At 39.1% G+C, this 14,049-nt stretch overlaps 1 protein-coding gene across 1 annotated transcript in view; it reads left to right on the top strand.

Moving 5' to 3' along the window:
- KIAA2012 (KIAA2012 ortholog) overlaps nucleotides 1–14,049 on the top strand; it is a 164,041-nt gene that overhangs the window by 22,431 nt on the left and 127,561 nt on the right. Inside the window, exons 3-7 of the mRNA XM_075180140.1 lie at nucleotides 6,889–7,051; nucleotides 8,469–8,630; nucleotides 9,551–9,741; nucleotides 10,152–10,335; nucleotides 11,759–11,883. Of these exons, the coding sequence (XP_075036241.1) occupies nucleotides 6,889–7,051; nucleotides 8,469–8,630; nucleotides 9,551–9,741; nucleotides 10,152–10,335; nucleotides 11,759–11,883 (825 nt within the window). The remainder of the gene's footprint in view (nucleotides 1–6,888; nucleotides 7,052–8,468; nucleotides 8,631–9,550; nucleotides 9,742–10,151; nucleotides 10,336–11,758; nucleotides 11,884–14,049) is intronic.

Raw genomic sequence — 14,049 nt, 5'->3', positions numbered from 1 at the left:
TTTTAATAGTTGACTGCCTTTAATTAAAGCGATGCATAATAACAAATTTCTATGATTTAGAATATTCCTGTTAATTGTTCTAGAGAAAGCAGTGGATAGTTAGGACTTGCTCAAACATGTCTCTAGTCTAGAAACCTGCTGGACTGTATTTAGTAACTGGCTCCAGTATCAACACAAAGGATTCACTTTATAGGAGAGCAGACTGCTTTGTGACTTGTGATTGTGGAAACAAACTGTATTGAAAGATACTGTCATTCTGTACTACAATCTATACAGAAAGTGAGCTTTTCATGTAGCTCTGTTCTCAGTTTCACTGACTTAATTTTCCAAGTTATATGTTGGACCTATTCCAGATAAGGTTGTAAATAAAAGAATGTGTATTCTAGAATTTTACATAGTGTAGGTGTGATTAAGTGAAAATAGGCCTCACTTTAAAAAGCATGAACTGGATATAATTAAAAATCATAACTTATTTTAAATATATCTTTTCAATTCTTACCAACAAAACAATCAGAGACTATAAGGATCTATTTTGGTTGTGTTTGTTGATAATGGAAGGAGACTTACTGTTTCTTTAAAACATGTAATTTTTTTGAGAGAATTAGCTGCTTTGGCTGGTCTGAAGAGATATTGAAAAGCTTACCTACTTAATTTGTTCAGAACTGGTAGTTGCTCAAATCAATTTATAGGCTATAACAGGTGCATGAAAGGGTGGGGTTATCCTAAAAGGAAAAAACAGAGACAAATACCCCCAGCACAGGTGCCTCTTTGGTAAGTTAGCTCTCAATTTAAAAACACATATGTATGGCCCAAATATATGGGACTCTCATTGTTTACAGTAGGACCATCCTATTAGCAAAAGCACCTTGGCGTGGTGGGTGGCTTCAACATACATTTGCAAATGTGTGCAACTGAGACTTTTGCATTTTTATCTACAGTAGAAATAGCAGATCTGTTGCTGGTTATAGCAGTGTGCTGGGGGTATTTGTCTCTACTTAATTTGTTCTCATATACACCTTTGTTGCTAAGCTGCTCTAATTACTATTGCTAAGCAAAGTCTAATAACAAATGCAAACATAAAGTCCTGCACAGATTCCATATAATTCTTTTAAGAAGTCTAGTAAAGTTGTCACAGCCAATTGAGTTTTCTACGTCTCAGTACATCTGCTATATCCTTCCCTAATGACCATTGGTAAACAGCAAGAACATAAACAAAATTCTTATGTAATATCTCTTTAGGACACAATGCTAACCATTTTTTCTTGATTAACATAAATCTATATTGCGTTATGATTAAATGGACCCTAACTTCTTATTTTTTTTCTTTGTGTTGTGTGCAGGAAAGTAAATCTAAAAAGACTGCCTATTTTATATTCAGTATTGACTAAACAGATTTCTGTGTGAGACAGTGAGTTTGTAGGTGGTCCCTTCTTCTCTCTTCCATTCTTCTACCCTCTAAACAAATATCTGATAAGAAAGTAATGTACTTTGATCTGCAGAATGGAAGGAGGGTGGTGCAGTTGGCAGATTCCAGGAATGTTTAGCGCACACACATATGAAAAGTTATATTACAGTAACACAGCAGCTACAATGGTGGTGCTTGCCACATCAAGGCATCTCCTGTAGGCGAGTCCCTCCCTAGCCAGTGAAACAAAAAATATATATTCAGGGTGTCACATTTATAACCTTCCCTGAATCTCCATTTTTCTAAAGCATGCAGCACCTGACCACTCCCTCCAGGTGCTGCATGCGCGGCACTGCGGATTCTGTGACATCATATAAATAAATCAATGATGATGCTTTATGCCTTGATCTGCACAAGTTTGACCAGATTATTAGTTTGCAATGTACTGAATAGGCATAACAGTGTATTCTGCTATCAGAGCACTGTAAAAGCTAAATTTCATTTTATGGATATTAAAAAATGTAACAACTCTTTGCTGTACAGTAAAACAAACTTCAAACACACAAAAATGCCACATGTAAGACTTCCCCAATGCCCTCAAAAAAGAACATTGCTAGAGATTGTTGTGAGATTGAGCAATAGGTAGGTGTATGGTGTATTATCCGAACATAACGTCTGCTATTGGGGTAGGAGGTGGAAAGAACCAAGAAAAGAAGATCGCAAAAAGAGAAAAAACAACTGAAATAACCTAGAAATCGGGTTAGCGCATTGGGAGGAGGGTGGCACAATAAGTAACGTGGGGGCGTGGAGCCTATATCCAAGGCAACCCCCACCCATGTCTAAAAGAAAAATGGTGCTCTAAGGGCAACCTAGACACAGAGATAGATAAAAAAAAAAAGGGAGAGGGGGAGAAGTGCTAACACCTGTAGGATATAAAGGGCAGACAGCAGACAGATAAATGCAACAATGCATAACAGCATGGTAGATATATAGGAAAATTAGAAAACAACCCAGTACATCTGTGAATACTAATACAGTGCTACTTAAAGGAGGGGTCGGCTTGTTTGCTGAGACGAAGAGGGTCACAATCATGAAGTATTAGGGAGCAAGATGTTATTAGAGTACGTATGATCCAATCCTCTTGGCCCACCACCAAAACCCACCAAACAAGTGGTGGGTTTTTATACACACCAAGTATAAAAACAGTATTGAAACAGTATAAGGTCCCGGGGAACAGCAGGGCCCTCAGGCTCAAAAAACATATAAAGAAAAAAAACAAACCTTGCTGCGATAATATATATAAGGGACTTGTCAACATTAAGTTTGATAATACCTATATGAAAGAAGCAGTCTGACAGGTCAGTCTGTGAGTCTCGTGAGGTAAACAAAGGTTCCCTTGTTCCTAGTGTACAGGTAAGCAGTAATGCGTGTGGGCGAAATCTAAGAGTCACAAGAGAAGATCTCTCAGAGGTGAACAGACCAAGCCATACCTGTGGGGAAAAAACCCATAGCAATATAGAGTCCAGCTTGATCTATTCTTAGATCAACTATGAGCCACTGTCGACCAATCAGACTGGATCTGTGGCTGTGATTGAGTGGGGTTAGAGGAACAGCTGATGTCCCAGCCTTTTAGCAGTTGGACTCCCTCTTTCGGGGTGCAGATGATGTGCATAGCATTATTCCTCTGAACTATAAGCTTTACAGAAACCGCCAGTGGTAGAGAGTATCATTATCTTGAAGTGCAGTAGTGACTGCCTGAAAGGAACGTCTCTTAAGTATAGTTGCTGCAGTAAAGTCTGGAACAATTGCAGGTCCGCCAATATAACTGCGTGATTGGTAGCTCTAGCTGCTCTCAACAGCTGTTCTTTAACATGGAAGAAATGCATCCGGAGAAGTGTGTCCCTGGGTGATGATCCAGTAAACTCTTTGGTCTGGGTAGGAGATGAACCCTGCCTGTGAGGAGATCTTGATCTGAAGCTGCAGGGAGTAACTTACGAAAGATGGCCAAAACATAAGATTGTAGGTCTGTGTTGGTTACAGATTCCAGGATGCCTCTAATCTTTATATGTTGCGCTGAGAGCAGTCTTCAATATCTGCCATTTTATCTTTAAAAGTGTCAAACTCTTGTTCGTGGGCATCTATCAAGGCGTTATGTGAGGCCACAACCTCTCCCATTTTCTGATCAAGATGATTAGTACGATCTCCAACCTCCTCTATTTCACCTTTAAGCTTGCGGATGGATGCTTGCATAGTTGAGGTAAGTTGAGTATTGAAAGTGGCAAGCATTTGCTACATCATACCAACTGTGATAAGAGCATTGGGATCGTAAGGTATTGCTGAGGGAGTGTGAGGCATTGCTAGACCAGATGGAGAATCGATTCCGATTTGTCTTTATTTGACACCAAAGGCTTAAAGTAGTTGACAGTAGGAATAGAGTTGTTAGGTTTTGATTGTTTCGGAGGCATGTTGAAAAGTCCAAATGGAAAGTAAGGCCCGGTCAGTAGAAATATAGATGCAGCACAATTCTGTGTCTGGTTGCCGCAGCAGAATGGGAAGTACTATTAGGTAGACATGGCTGGGGTAGTAGTAAGAAAATCCGTTATTGGGCATGTTAAGCTTAAATAAACATTGATGGGGTACAAGCAGAGAACATTAGGTATCAATCATCTTTAGGTTAGAAAACGTCATCTCCCTGAGCCTGACGGAGTCTCAATTCAAAATCTAAAGGAGACTTCCTTTTGCAGGATAGTAGAAATGATAGGAGGTGCAAGCTTGAACCACCCCAAACCTGCTTGGATGCAATTGAGAGGAGTTGAGGGTGATCCGGAGTATGCAAAGTGCGGCAATATGTAATGCTCAGGGTCAGTCAGCAGGCAAATAGGACTCCACATGGCTCCCTGTAATAATCTACGTATCTTCAATAGGCACAAGATGTGTTATACTTGAATGACCACTAGTTGGCAGTGAAGCCTATTTATAGCTGCACAGAAGCAGAGAACAAAATATCAGGGAGCAATGATAAGTGAAGCCTGATGGCATGAGAGCCAACTCTTAATGGAAAGCTGCAGTAAACTGTTTCACAGTCCTAGCTTGCAGGACGGGAGGCAGGCGAGATCTCAACTCCCATCAGAGACTGCGTCGAGCCAGACACCGGAAGAGAAGGTGGTAATGGAGTTTGTGACTTCCGGTCAGAAACAGCTAAGACCATATGGGCAGAGGGAAAGAGAGGAGGCATTCAGCCGGAGCCGGACCTCCAGGAGGCTCAGACAGATAAGTCACTCACCCAGTCTCCGCTACTTCTGGCGAGTCCACAGGATCCTGATCCCGACGCCTCACACCAGCCCGCGGCGATGCAGTAGCTTCGTCCAAAAGGTCCTAGAGGTCAGACCAGTCGCGAGATGTCACACAGCAATATTTGCAACAAGTGCTGGGCCCGGGGGCTGGAAGGGGGCCAGCGGTAGCCAGCAGGAATGTCCCAGTATCTTCGGCCCGTCGTAGCCACACTTGAAGGGTTCCAGAACCCGCTAAGAAGCCTGCGTTGCTCTATATCAGGTATAGAGTAAATATAAGTCAACAAAGTGCCTGTACAGCCGCAAATAGACAGTAGTTCTGCCCTAATAAGGGAGCTCCGGAGATGTGCATCCGTGCTGGTTGGCAGTCAGGCCACGTCCCCTCTAATACACTTTATTATAAAGCATGTGCAACATATGAAACTAAAGAGCTTTTCATCCTCTAGTGAACAAACATGGTAGATGTGAAGAGAATGGGGGCCATGGCCTTGCGGAAAGGGTTGTGTGTGACAATGTTGGGGTGTAGATTATGATATGATTATGGATGTAGACCAGTCAAGCAAGGATTGAAAATATGATACAGAGCAGGGAAAGGGGCCACTCACTGCCTGCACAGAGGGATTACTTACCGTGTCTAGCATATATAACAAACCAAAAACAAGTATTGGGGTTACAGTCCATTTAAAATCTTTTCTATGACTACATTTATCTTTAATAAATGCCACCACTTAATACCCTAGCATTGGTATTCCAAACTTTGGCACTTGTTACCTTACCTTTTTGTTGCTGTATCTTTTCTATCAACCAACTGGCAATCCGCACCATGTACAGCGGTACCACTCAGAATCCCAGTCATGCCAACGATGGTGTATCGTTAGCCATAGCAGTTCGTGTGAATGCTATGGGGCCTAGAAACACATGAGCCCTGTCTCAGAGGAAAACAATGAGTTTTAAAGTGCAAATGTAATATTGCTTCATAACAAATTTGCCCAGTCAGTTGTATGGTTTGGTGAATAATGATGTGTATATACTTCAGTCTAATGTGCCAGATTACCACTAGTGTAATTAGTACTCTGTGCTATTGGATGCAGACTGGGGATAGAGGAGGGATTGTTGTGGGAATGACTTTATGATGCTGTGTAAAGGGCCCATCACAATATTCTGCTGTGACATTTCTAGTTACACTCCTGTATGCCACTGACCACTTTAGCTTCACTCTCTCCTCACTACAAGAAGTAGTTTTGTTATATAAATTCACTTTTGCTGTTTTAGAAAACCTCTGTGGTTTTATTATGTTATTAAATGTTATGCATTGATTAGCTGGAGTCACATCTCATTCCATTGGATAGAGGTCGCAAAATGTAATTTCCTTAAATCATGAGCTTCATTTACTCCTGGTTACAAGGGAAAACCCCCATCCACTGAGTTAAGACTGGGGAACTGTGCCCAAGGGACATATGGGGCATGTGGCTAAAGTGGGCATGAGACTGTTATATTGGGCACATGCTGTATGTGGTAGGCCAAAGTCGGCTTAATCGGCATAAGCTGTATATAGTGAGCATGTAGCATTTATGCTGGAATGGTGTGGATGATATTACAGATGGTGATCGTGAAGTTTTTTAAACTGGACACACAACTGTACATTGTGAGCATGAGTGTACAAATTGTGGGCATAGGGCTGTTGTATAGGGTACTATTTGTGTTGGGCATATTTTTGCTATACTGTTTGCCTCATCATATACACTATTTAATTGATCAATGTCATGCTTTGCACAAAGCACCAATGGTGTCCTTTATCTCCATATCATGCATGTCCACTATTTACTTCTACTTTGTATCATGCAGTGTGTTATTCATGGTTCAGTAGGCATATCATTTGCTTTTTCTCCAGCATGTAGTTAAAAAAGCATAGTGGCCCACTGTTAACAGTCATTTAAATTGTAAGTGCTTCGTATCTTTTTGTTTGTGTTTTTTGTCTTTCGTTTTTGTTTACTGTCAAGCACTGAAAACACTAGCATATAAATAAACGTATGCATACATACGTAGTAGTTAATAGCTTCTTAGTGAATTCTTCATGCCTTTTTAAGTTTTTACTGGTAGAAGTATACTAATAATACATCTCTGCTACGGACATGTATGAGGATTTATTTTTGTCATTAATATGACCTCCTGACCAGTATTTTGTTTCCCTAGAATGAGCACACAGAGTCCCATTGGCAGCCATACCTGCATTTTCTAAATGAAGAGGATATTCCATGTGACAGACAGATCCGGCCTGGCTATTCACCCAAGAGATACCTTACTCGTCTCTTCCAAACATGGGATCCAAATGCAGCTTACAGGCTTCAACAAGCAGGTCAGAGTTGAGCAATATCTTGGTTATAATCTAATAGAAAATATGAAAAAATGTTTGTGAAGCGTTTGTGTAAGACCCTTACACTTCTGACTTCTGGACAGTAAGCTATGATCCTAATCTGACATTAATCCCACATTTGGTGCTCAAGTGGATATATACAATCAATTGTGTACATCATCAATTGCTGCATGTTTATGAAAGCCAGTTTCTCAAGGCAGATTGATCTTACTTTCAAGAATCCAAAGTAAACAGACACCTTATAATTTCCACAAATATATATTTATGTAAAAGGATTTTTTGTGATTATTATGGCATTGATGTTTTTGTACAGGGCTCTTAGCACCCAAATAGGCTTGAACCTCTTACTAACTCAGAGTTTTTTGTTCCACCTAGTCACAAATAGTGCCCAATGTACATGTATTTTAGAAAAGGAAATTCAAATATTTATCATGGCAGCCCCAGTGTTTCCTTCCTTTTAAGGGATTCCATGAAACATAAATGATGGTCAAAGGAATAGTATATTGCGAGATAAATTTAAAAATTGAAATTAATAAATAGTGCTGTGCTAATGTGATATAAGGACTTGATTAGTATTGACATCTTCAGTTGTGCAAGACAATAACTGCTATAATCATCAGATGTTGGTACACAAACTTAGTGAGCGAGGATGGTCACCTATGTATATTCATGAACTTGGAAGTCGTGGTCACCTTAAATGGACATTTCTGAGTGGCTCATTGCTGCGCCCTTCAATAGTCTTAGAAATAGGGAGTCTACTGTGCATACATAACACATTTCCTAAATTTGATCTAACAAGTTTTATGAAAGTATAATATTTTGAAGGCAGCTGTGTAATTTCACTTTAGGAGTATATTTTTGTGCAGCTATAGCTTAAGCATGTTTTAGTAAGGTGTGTCTTATCATTGCAGTGTGTAGTTTGTTTTTTAGTTTGTTGGATTGGATTTTTTTTCTGCCATTTTTTTCTTGCTGTTAAAAAAAAATGTTTATGGTAAGGCAGCTACTAATGCTGCTTTAAATGGCCAAGATCTATTGACTTTTGGCATAAAGTCTTTTTATGGGATGGATAAAGTATGGTATTGGTCATATTAACACCAGATAATGGAGTTTTTACAAGAGGGGATTGCATTAAAGAAAATAAATGTAAACACAGTTTTTAGTATGACAGCCAAAGCTCTTAAAATTTCTCCTATATTTAAACACATTGTTTTTGAGAGACTTAGCCCACTTTTGTGTTGTAAACTTTGGTCATTAACTGTAAATAGAAATATTTGACTTGCAATGCTGGTGGTCTTTAACAGGACATGAGAAGTTTGAGGCTGCACAATGTGACCCAATAGACAGGACAAAGAAAGTGCTCTTGGACCTACTTTGTTGTGTTTCCTTCCTATTTTTTTAGGAAGTCTTAGAGACTCTGTGCAACTTCAACAACTCGCAACCTGTGTAGGAGACAGTAGTGGAAGACATCCAGACTTATCGTCTAGTCCCTTGAAATATCAGCGCCTGCCTGTCTTTAGCTCTCTTCCTCACTGGACTAATACTGATGTGTTCACCAGTACAGGTACCTAGAGTATTTCCAGCTTGCTTCCTACACATTAAGCTGTACATAGAATGTCAGGTGATACCTTCCATGTAAACAGGTGTCCCTATCCCATGCTGCTAAATTCAGCCCAAGTTTAATCCTACACTGTTAGTGACATGCATTTATCTCATGTCTATGTCCAAAATTGTACTATGAATATGAAAACTGACCCACTAGAATTCTAATGTTTCAAGTGCCAACCATGCAATGTAATCAGTCTTATATAAAAGCTTTTTTGACATGGCTGCCTGTTATCCCAGTTGATTTATTCACCGTCTCTTAAAAAAGATCATTTTATTATTACCTGGAAGCGCAGTGATATTGTACTGCTTAGGTTCGCTGTAGACTACAAACTACAGAAACCATCACAGTCAGGTATCAAGCTGTCCATAATCTGCACAGTGTAAAAATAAACAGATCTGCAAAGTACACTTGTACACCCATTCAGGACAAAGCTTCTACAGTTACTAGTGAAGCAGTCCTGTCAATCACCTGTGTGTTTCTACAAGTCACTTCATACTCTGGCTGTGATGCTGATTTTAAGCAGAATTCCATTTACCGAAATTGTGTACTACATCAATAAATCTACCAGTGCTACCCCAAAAAGACAAAATGAAGCATAGGCTATATATGAAAAACCTTTGTTATATATAACATGTTGAGGCTGTTTTATTTTACATTGTAAAAATAAAAAAAGACTAGCCTTTTTTTGATTAATTGTTGATAAAGATTAACACTTTATAAAATTAAAATTACTTGGAACATTACTTAGTTCATTTTTAAGGCACTCTGAAAATGCTCACTTGTCGACAGTCACATTATGCTGTTTCTTTCACAAGTGATATTTGTACTTTCTTAACAGTGGCATTTTGACCTTACTCATGAATTTCTCTCATAAGGGCGTTGCACCCCTGTGGAGGAGGAGACAGGGAATGATGAAGAGTTAGGTTATGACATGCAAATCCTTGAAGTGTACGGAAAAACATCAGAAGTACCTCTACCAAGCTGTGGAACCCTTAGAAAAACCAGTCCAGAACAGACAAAATCTCATGTTATGCAGAAAATCAAGACGCAATGTAACTTACAAACGGTAAATTTAAATTTTGTTATTGAATTATGTCTATTGGAGTGCATAAAGAGAAAAGCAAGCAAAGCGATAGCAGTATAGTCATATTAATGGCACACTTTAGGCTTCTATAACCCTATATTTATATATCTTAGGCCATATTCATAATTAGACACAGGAGACCCATGCCTAATGGCACCTGGAAAAAGGGAGTGTTTGCTACCACACACTTTGCCCACTTATTGTTAGGTATTTTTCAGTGAACACCAGTTTTATCCATAATGACACCCGCTAATCAATATACACATTCATTTCAGCTAATGCCATGTTTAATCTCCATTTGGTATTACTTGTGCTCAGAGTCCTCAGCGTTCCTTTCATGTCTATCGGGTACTAGACTGCTGAGTTATTCCCCACCTTTGGCTTTTGAGCAGGGAGAAGTACAGCAAACTCCGTCAAGTAGAGATGACCTGGCAAGCCACAGGACCGACCGCAGTGAGAAGCCTGCAGTTCCTGTGGATGCTTGCTTTTGGAAAGAAAATATTTCACCCCCTCATGGGAAGCCTCACACAACTTTCTATGGTGGCTCTTTTGCAGGGCGATGGAAATACCCTCACTGTGAGTAAACATCTTAAAGAAATATTAAGCTTAAATATTATTTTAATACTGTTCATTCTAAATAAAAAACCTCATTAGACGGATGTTTTGTTCAAAATCTGTATTTTTAGCCAAACTAATAATCTATCATTTTAAGTTTTGTTTTTTTAACCCACTGGAGATAATATGGATTGGAACCCGGCTTGCAGTTCTGCAAGTAGTATTTGCATTCAGCATAAAGGTTTTAGGGTGCCTAATAGTCCTTCCCCCCAATTATATAATATTATGTACTTAAGCTAAGTGTGCAGGCCAATTGGAAAGATATACCGCTTTCTCCAGTGTGACCCAGCCACGCACATAGTTTTTTTGCAAGAACAGAGGATAACTGATCATGTATATTTTGGTTACTAATATACTATTCAGTTGCTCCTCCTTTTCCCTTACCAATACACTACAGAGCACCCTCTTTTCTGTATTGTTGCTTTTCACTTGTCCTTGTAAATTACATGTATGTAATCTTACTATTATGTGTATACGCTTTGAATGAAGATTAATATTTTTTGTTAAATGTTTTTTATTTGGGATCGAGCGATCGAAAAACAATTACAATACCAAAAAAACACAAAACATAAACTTGTCCAAATAGCAAAAGTGAATACAACAGGAAAAACACAAAATGCTCCAGAAAAATAAGATTAGTTACAGAAATATTAACCAGGGCTATTATAGTTATTGGGAAGAAAAGTAAGGGGAGGGTGGGGGGGGGTTCGAATCCCAGGGGTTTAAAAATTAAAAGTCTAGAAAGTGGTGAAAGAGAATTTAGAAAGTGAATTTAAGGGGCCAAAACTAAGTGGATATTATTGTGAATTGCCCAGGGTTCCCAGGTCTTGCAGAATGATTTTGCAGAATTGTTTGCAGTAGCTGTCATGTACTGGATAAGTAAGACATACCATATGCTAGTTACCAGTGCAACAAGATCAGGAGGTACAAGGGATTTCCATTCCGCCGTGAGCTAGCAGGTGGCAGCAGAAATGAAGTGCCGTATGAGATTAAGTTGGTGTTTTGTAGTGTCTGTGGGGCACAGGTAATATTTAGGCAGAGCGGAAGGTCAATTTTCAAGGCATGAAGATTGAATTTTATGTATTTTGTTACCTATTAAGAGTAGTTACATTCAGTGAAAGACATAATAGCATTCTCCGGAAATAATTCTGGTTTGAATGCAATAGTTGAAAGTCTGCACCGTAGCAAATATTTATATGTCAGTAATTAGTCACTTGGATAGTATTTTATTTTTTTGTCCTGTGTATTTGTTTATAGAAATATTCAGAAACATATTATATGCTTAGTATAGAACTCTACTGCTTATTTTTTTGTAAAGGTATTACTTAGTCTGCATATCTGTGCACTGCTGAAACTTTGTAAGTGGTAATATTTTCTTGTACAGCTAATCAAGACTTTATGAAGCAGCAAAATGAAAATGTAGAGCATCTTCCAGTGGGAGGATTTTTGCCACCTATATCTCAATCCCTTGGCCCAGATCCAGAAGTCATGAAAGATCCAAATACCAAGGTGACTTTTATATGTACACTGATGAGATTTGAGAAATTATTGCAAGGGGGGAAAATGGTTCACATGGATTTAAATGTCCTGTATGCCCAGTCAGCAACAATACAAATACATCTGTAGCATGAGTCACAGTATTTGGCCATTAATGTGATCATCATTAATGCAGTCACATTTGACATGATGTGGCAAATCCAGTTACTCACCGGTTGTAAAAATCATGTATCAAAATCATGTAAATGGGTATAGGGATGGAATCTTTGTTTCAATGACCCCACAGCAACTTGTGCTTATCTTCAGGAGCTGCGACAGTGTCTTCTCAACTGACCGATCTCTCTCAGTGCAAGTTACTACACTGTAAGAGTGTCCTCACGATTGCATTTTACATGCGGTGTCACTTTATTAGCGCTAGTGAGAAACCAGCTTAATCCACTTGTATGTAGCCATATACTAATTATGCTTAGTGACTGCTTAATTATTAGAAAAGTAAGTTGCTTATAAGTGTGTGAGAGTTTATGTAGAAGCTGATTTTCCTCCCCCCCAAATCAAGTGGGTATTTAAATAATGTAGTGCTTTCTCTTTAAATCACCCATCCTCTTGTTCATACCACTACCCTTGCATACTGCCTGGTGTCTTCTTCTTCTTTTTTTTTTTAGTAACTTTATAAAGTAACAACAGACAATGCATACATTCAATGTAGAAAGCCAAAGTAGGAGCCAGTATATACATCTGGGGGGGGGTTGGGGCTGTTTGACAGCCCCGGTCCTTACGCAAAAGAACGTACAAAAAAGGCAGATAAGTTACACGTTCCATTATATGGTCTGAGCTGTATCAAAATTTTAAATACCAAACCATTGAGTGGTATATCAGGGTGTGTGGTCTATTTTCTGTAGTATAATAAGGGAAGGAGAGAGACGTAGGAGGTTGGGGAAGGGGGGGGGGGGGGGGAGACTGAGACAAGACACGGGACTCCCGGTGGCCAGCATTCCTCTATTTAAGGAAAACAGAATCCACATATAACATCAAATCTGACAGGCTATAAGAAGAGGGCTTAAGTATCCTGAGTGAGAGCGCTGGTGTTGTTCGAACTGTAGGGGCTATTATATATAAACCAATAGCACCAGATTTGGGAGAATTTGTGGGATTTATTATTTAGGTATGCTGACATTTTTTCCATTGATGCCAGGAACCATATTTTATTGATAAGGTGTTGTCTAGATGGGGGATCCGTTTTTTTTTCCACTTCTTAGGCACTAGGCATCTGGCTGCATTAAGAATTTATATGGAGAGTTTCGCTGCATATCTATTAAGAACCTCTAGTGGAGAGCCCAAAAGAAAGGACCAGGGACATTTGGTAATTTGGGTCTGTGTAGCTTCCCTTGTTAGAGCAGCCACATCATCCCAGGGTAGAGCAATCTTTGGGCAGGACCACCAGATATGGAGAAATGATCCTTGTTCACCGCACCCCTGTCAACATAGATCAGGGGGTAAATGTATGAAGCTCCGGGTTCTTCAACACCCGCGAGTTCGGCGTCTTCAGCGTTTAAATTTAAAGCGGCGCTGCCTTGTAAAGGGAAACCTTTACAAGGCAGCGCCGCTTTAAATTTAAGCGCTGAAGACGCCGAACTCGCGGGTGTTGAAGAACCCGGAGCTTCATACATTTACCCCGAGATGTGGTCCTGTATATTGTTGGTCACTCAATAGCTTAATTTATTTTCTCTATAATAAGTAAAATATGAATTACGTTTTATTGATATGCATTAAAAATGGAGAATAATTATGTCTCATCCCCATGTAATTCTGTACTAGCGAAATATTAAAAAGGATTTTTGAAAATGCTATGGAATGAGCGCATATAATTTCCTGTTAAAATGGTAGCTTTGCTACCAAACCACCTCGCTGCTCATTTAATATATAGGCATTTATTGTTTAATCTTCATTGATCATCATTCCACCTTAAAATAAAGCTATTCATCAGCTGTGTGTTTTTATCATTCATCATCAACATTTATTTATATAGCACCAGCAAATTCCGTAGCACTTTACAAATTAGACAATACTGGGTAATAAATACAGATAGGTAAGAGGGCCCTGCTCGCAAGCTTACAATCTATCATTATTGTTAATTATTCACTCATATGGAATTTAACAAGCTTTTACATCCACACTGTT

The sequence above is a fragment of the Mixophyes fleayi genome, chromosome 7 (assembly GCF_038048845.1).
Source record: "Mixophyes fleayi isolate aMixFle1 chromosome 7, aMixFle1.hap1, whole genome shotgun sequence".
NCBI lineage: Eukaryota > Metazoa > Chordata > Amphibia > Anura > Limnodynastidae > Mixophyes > Mixophyes fleayi.
This window is presented reverse-complemented; position numbering and strand designations above follow the sequence as displayed.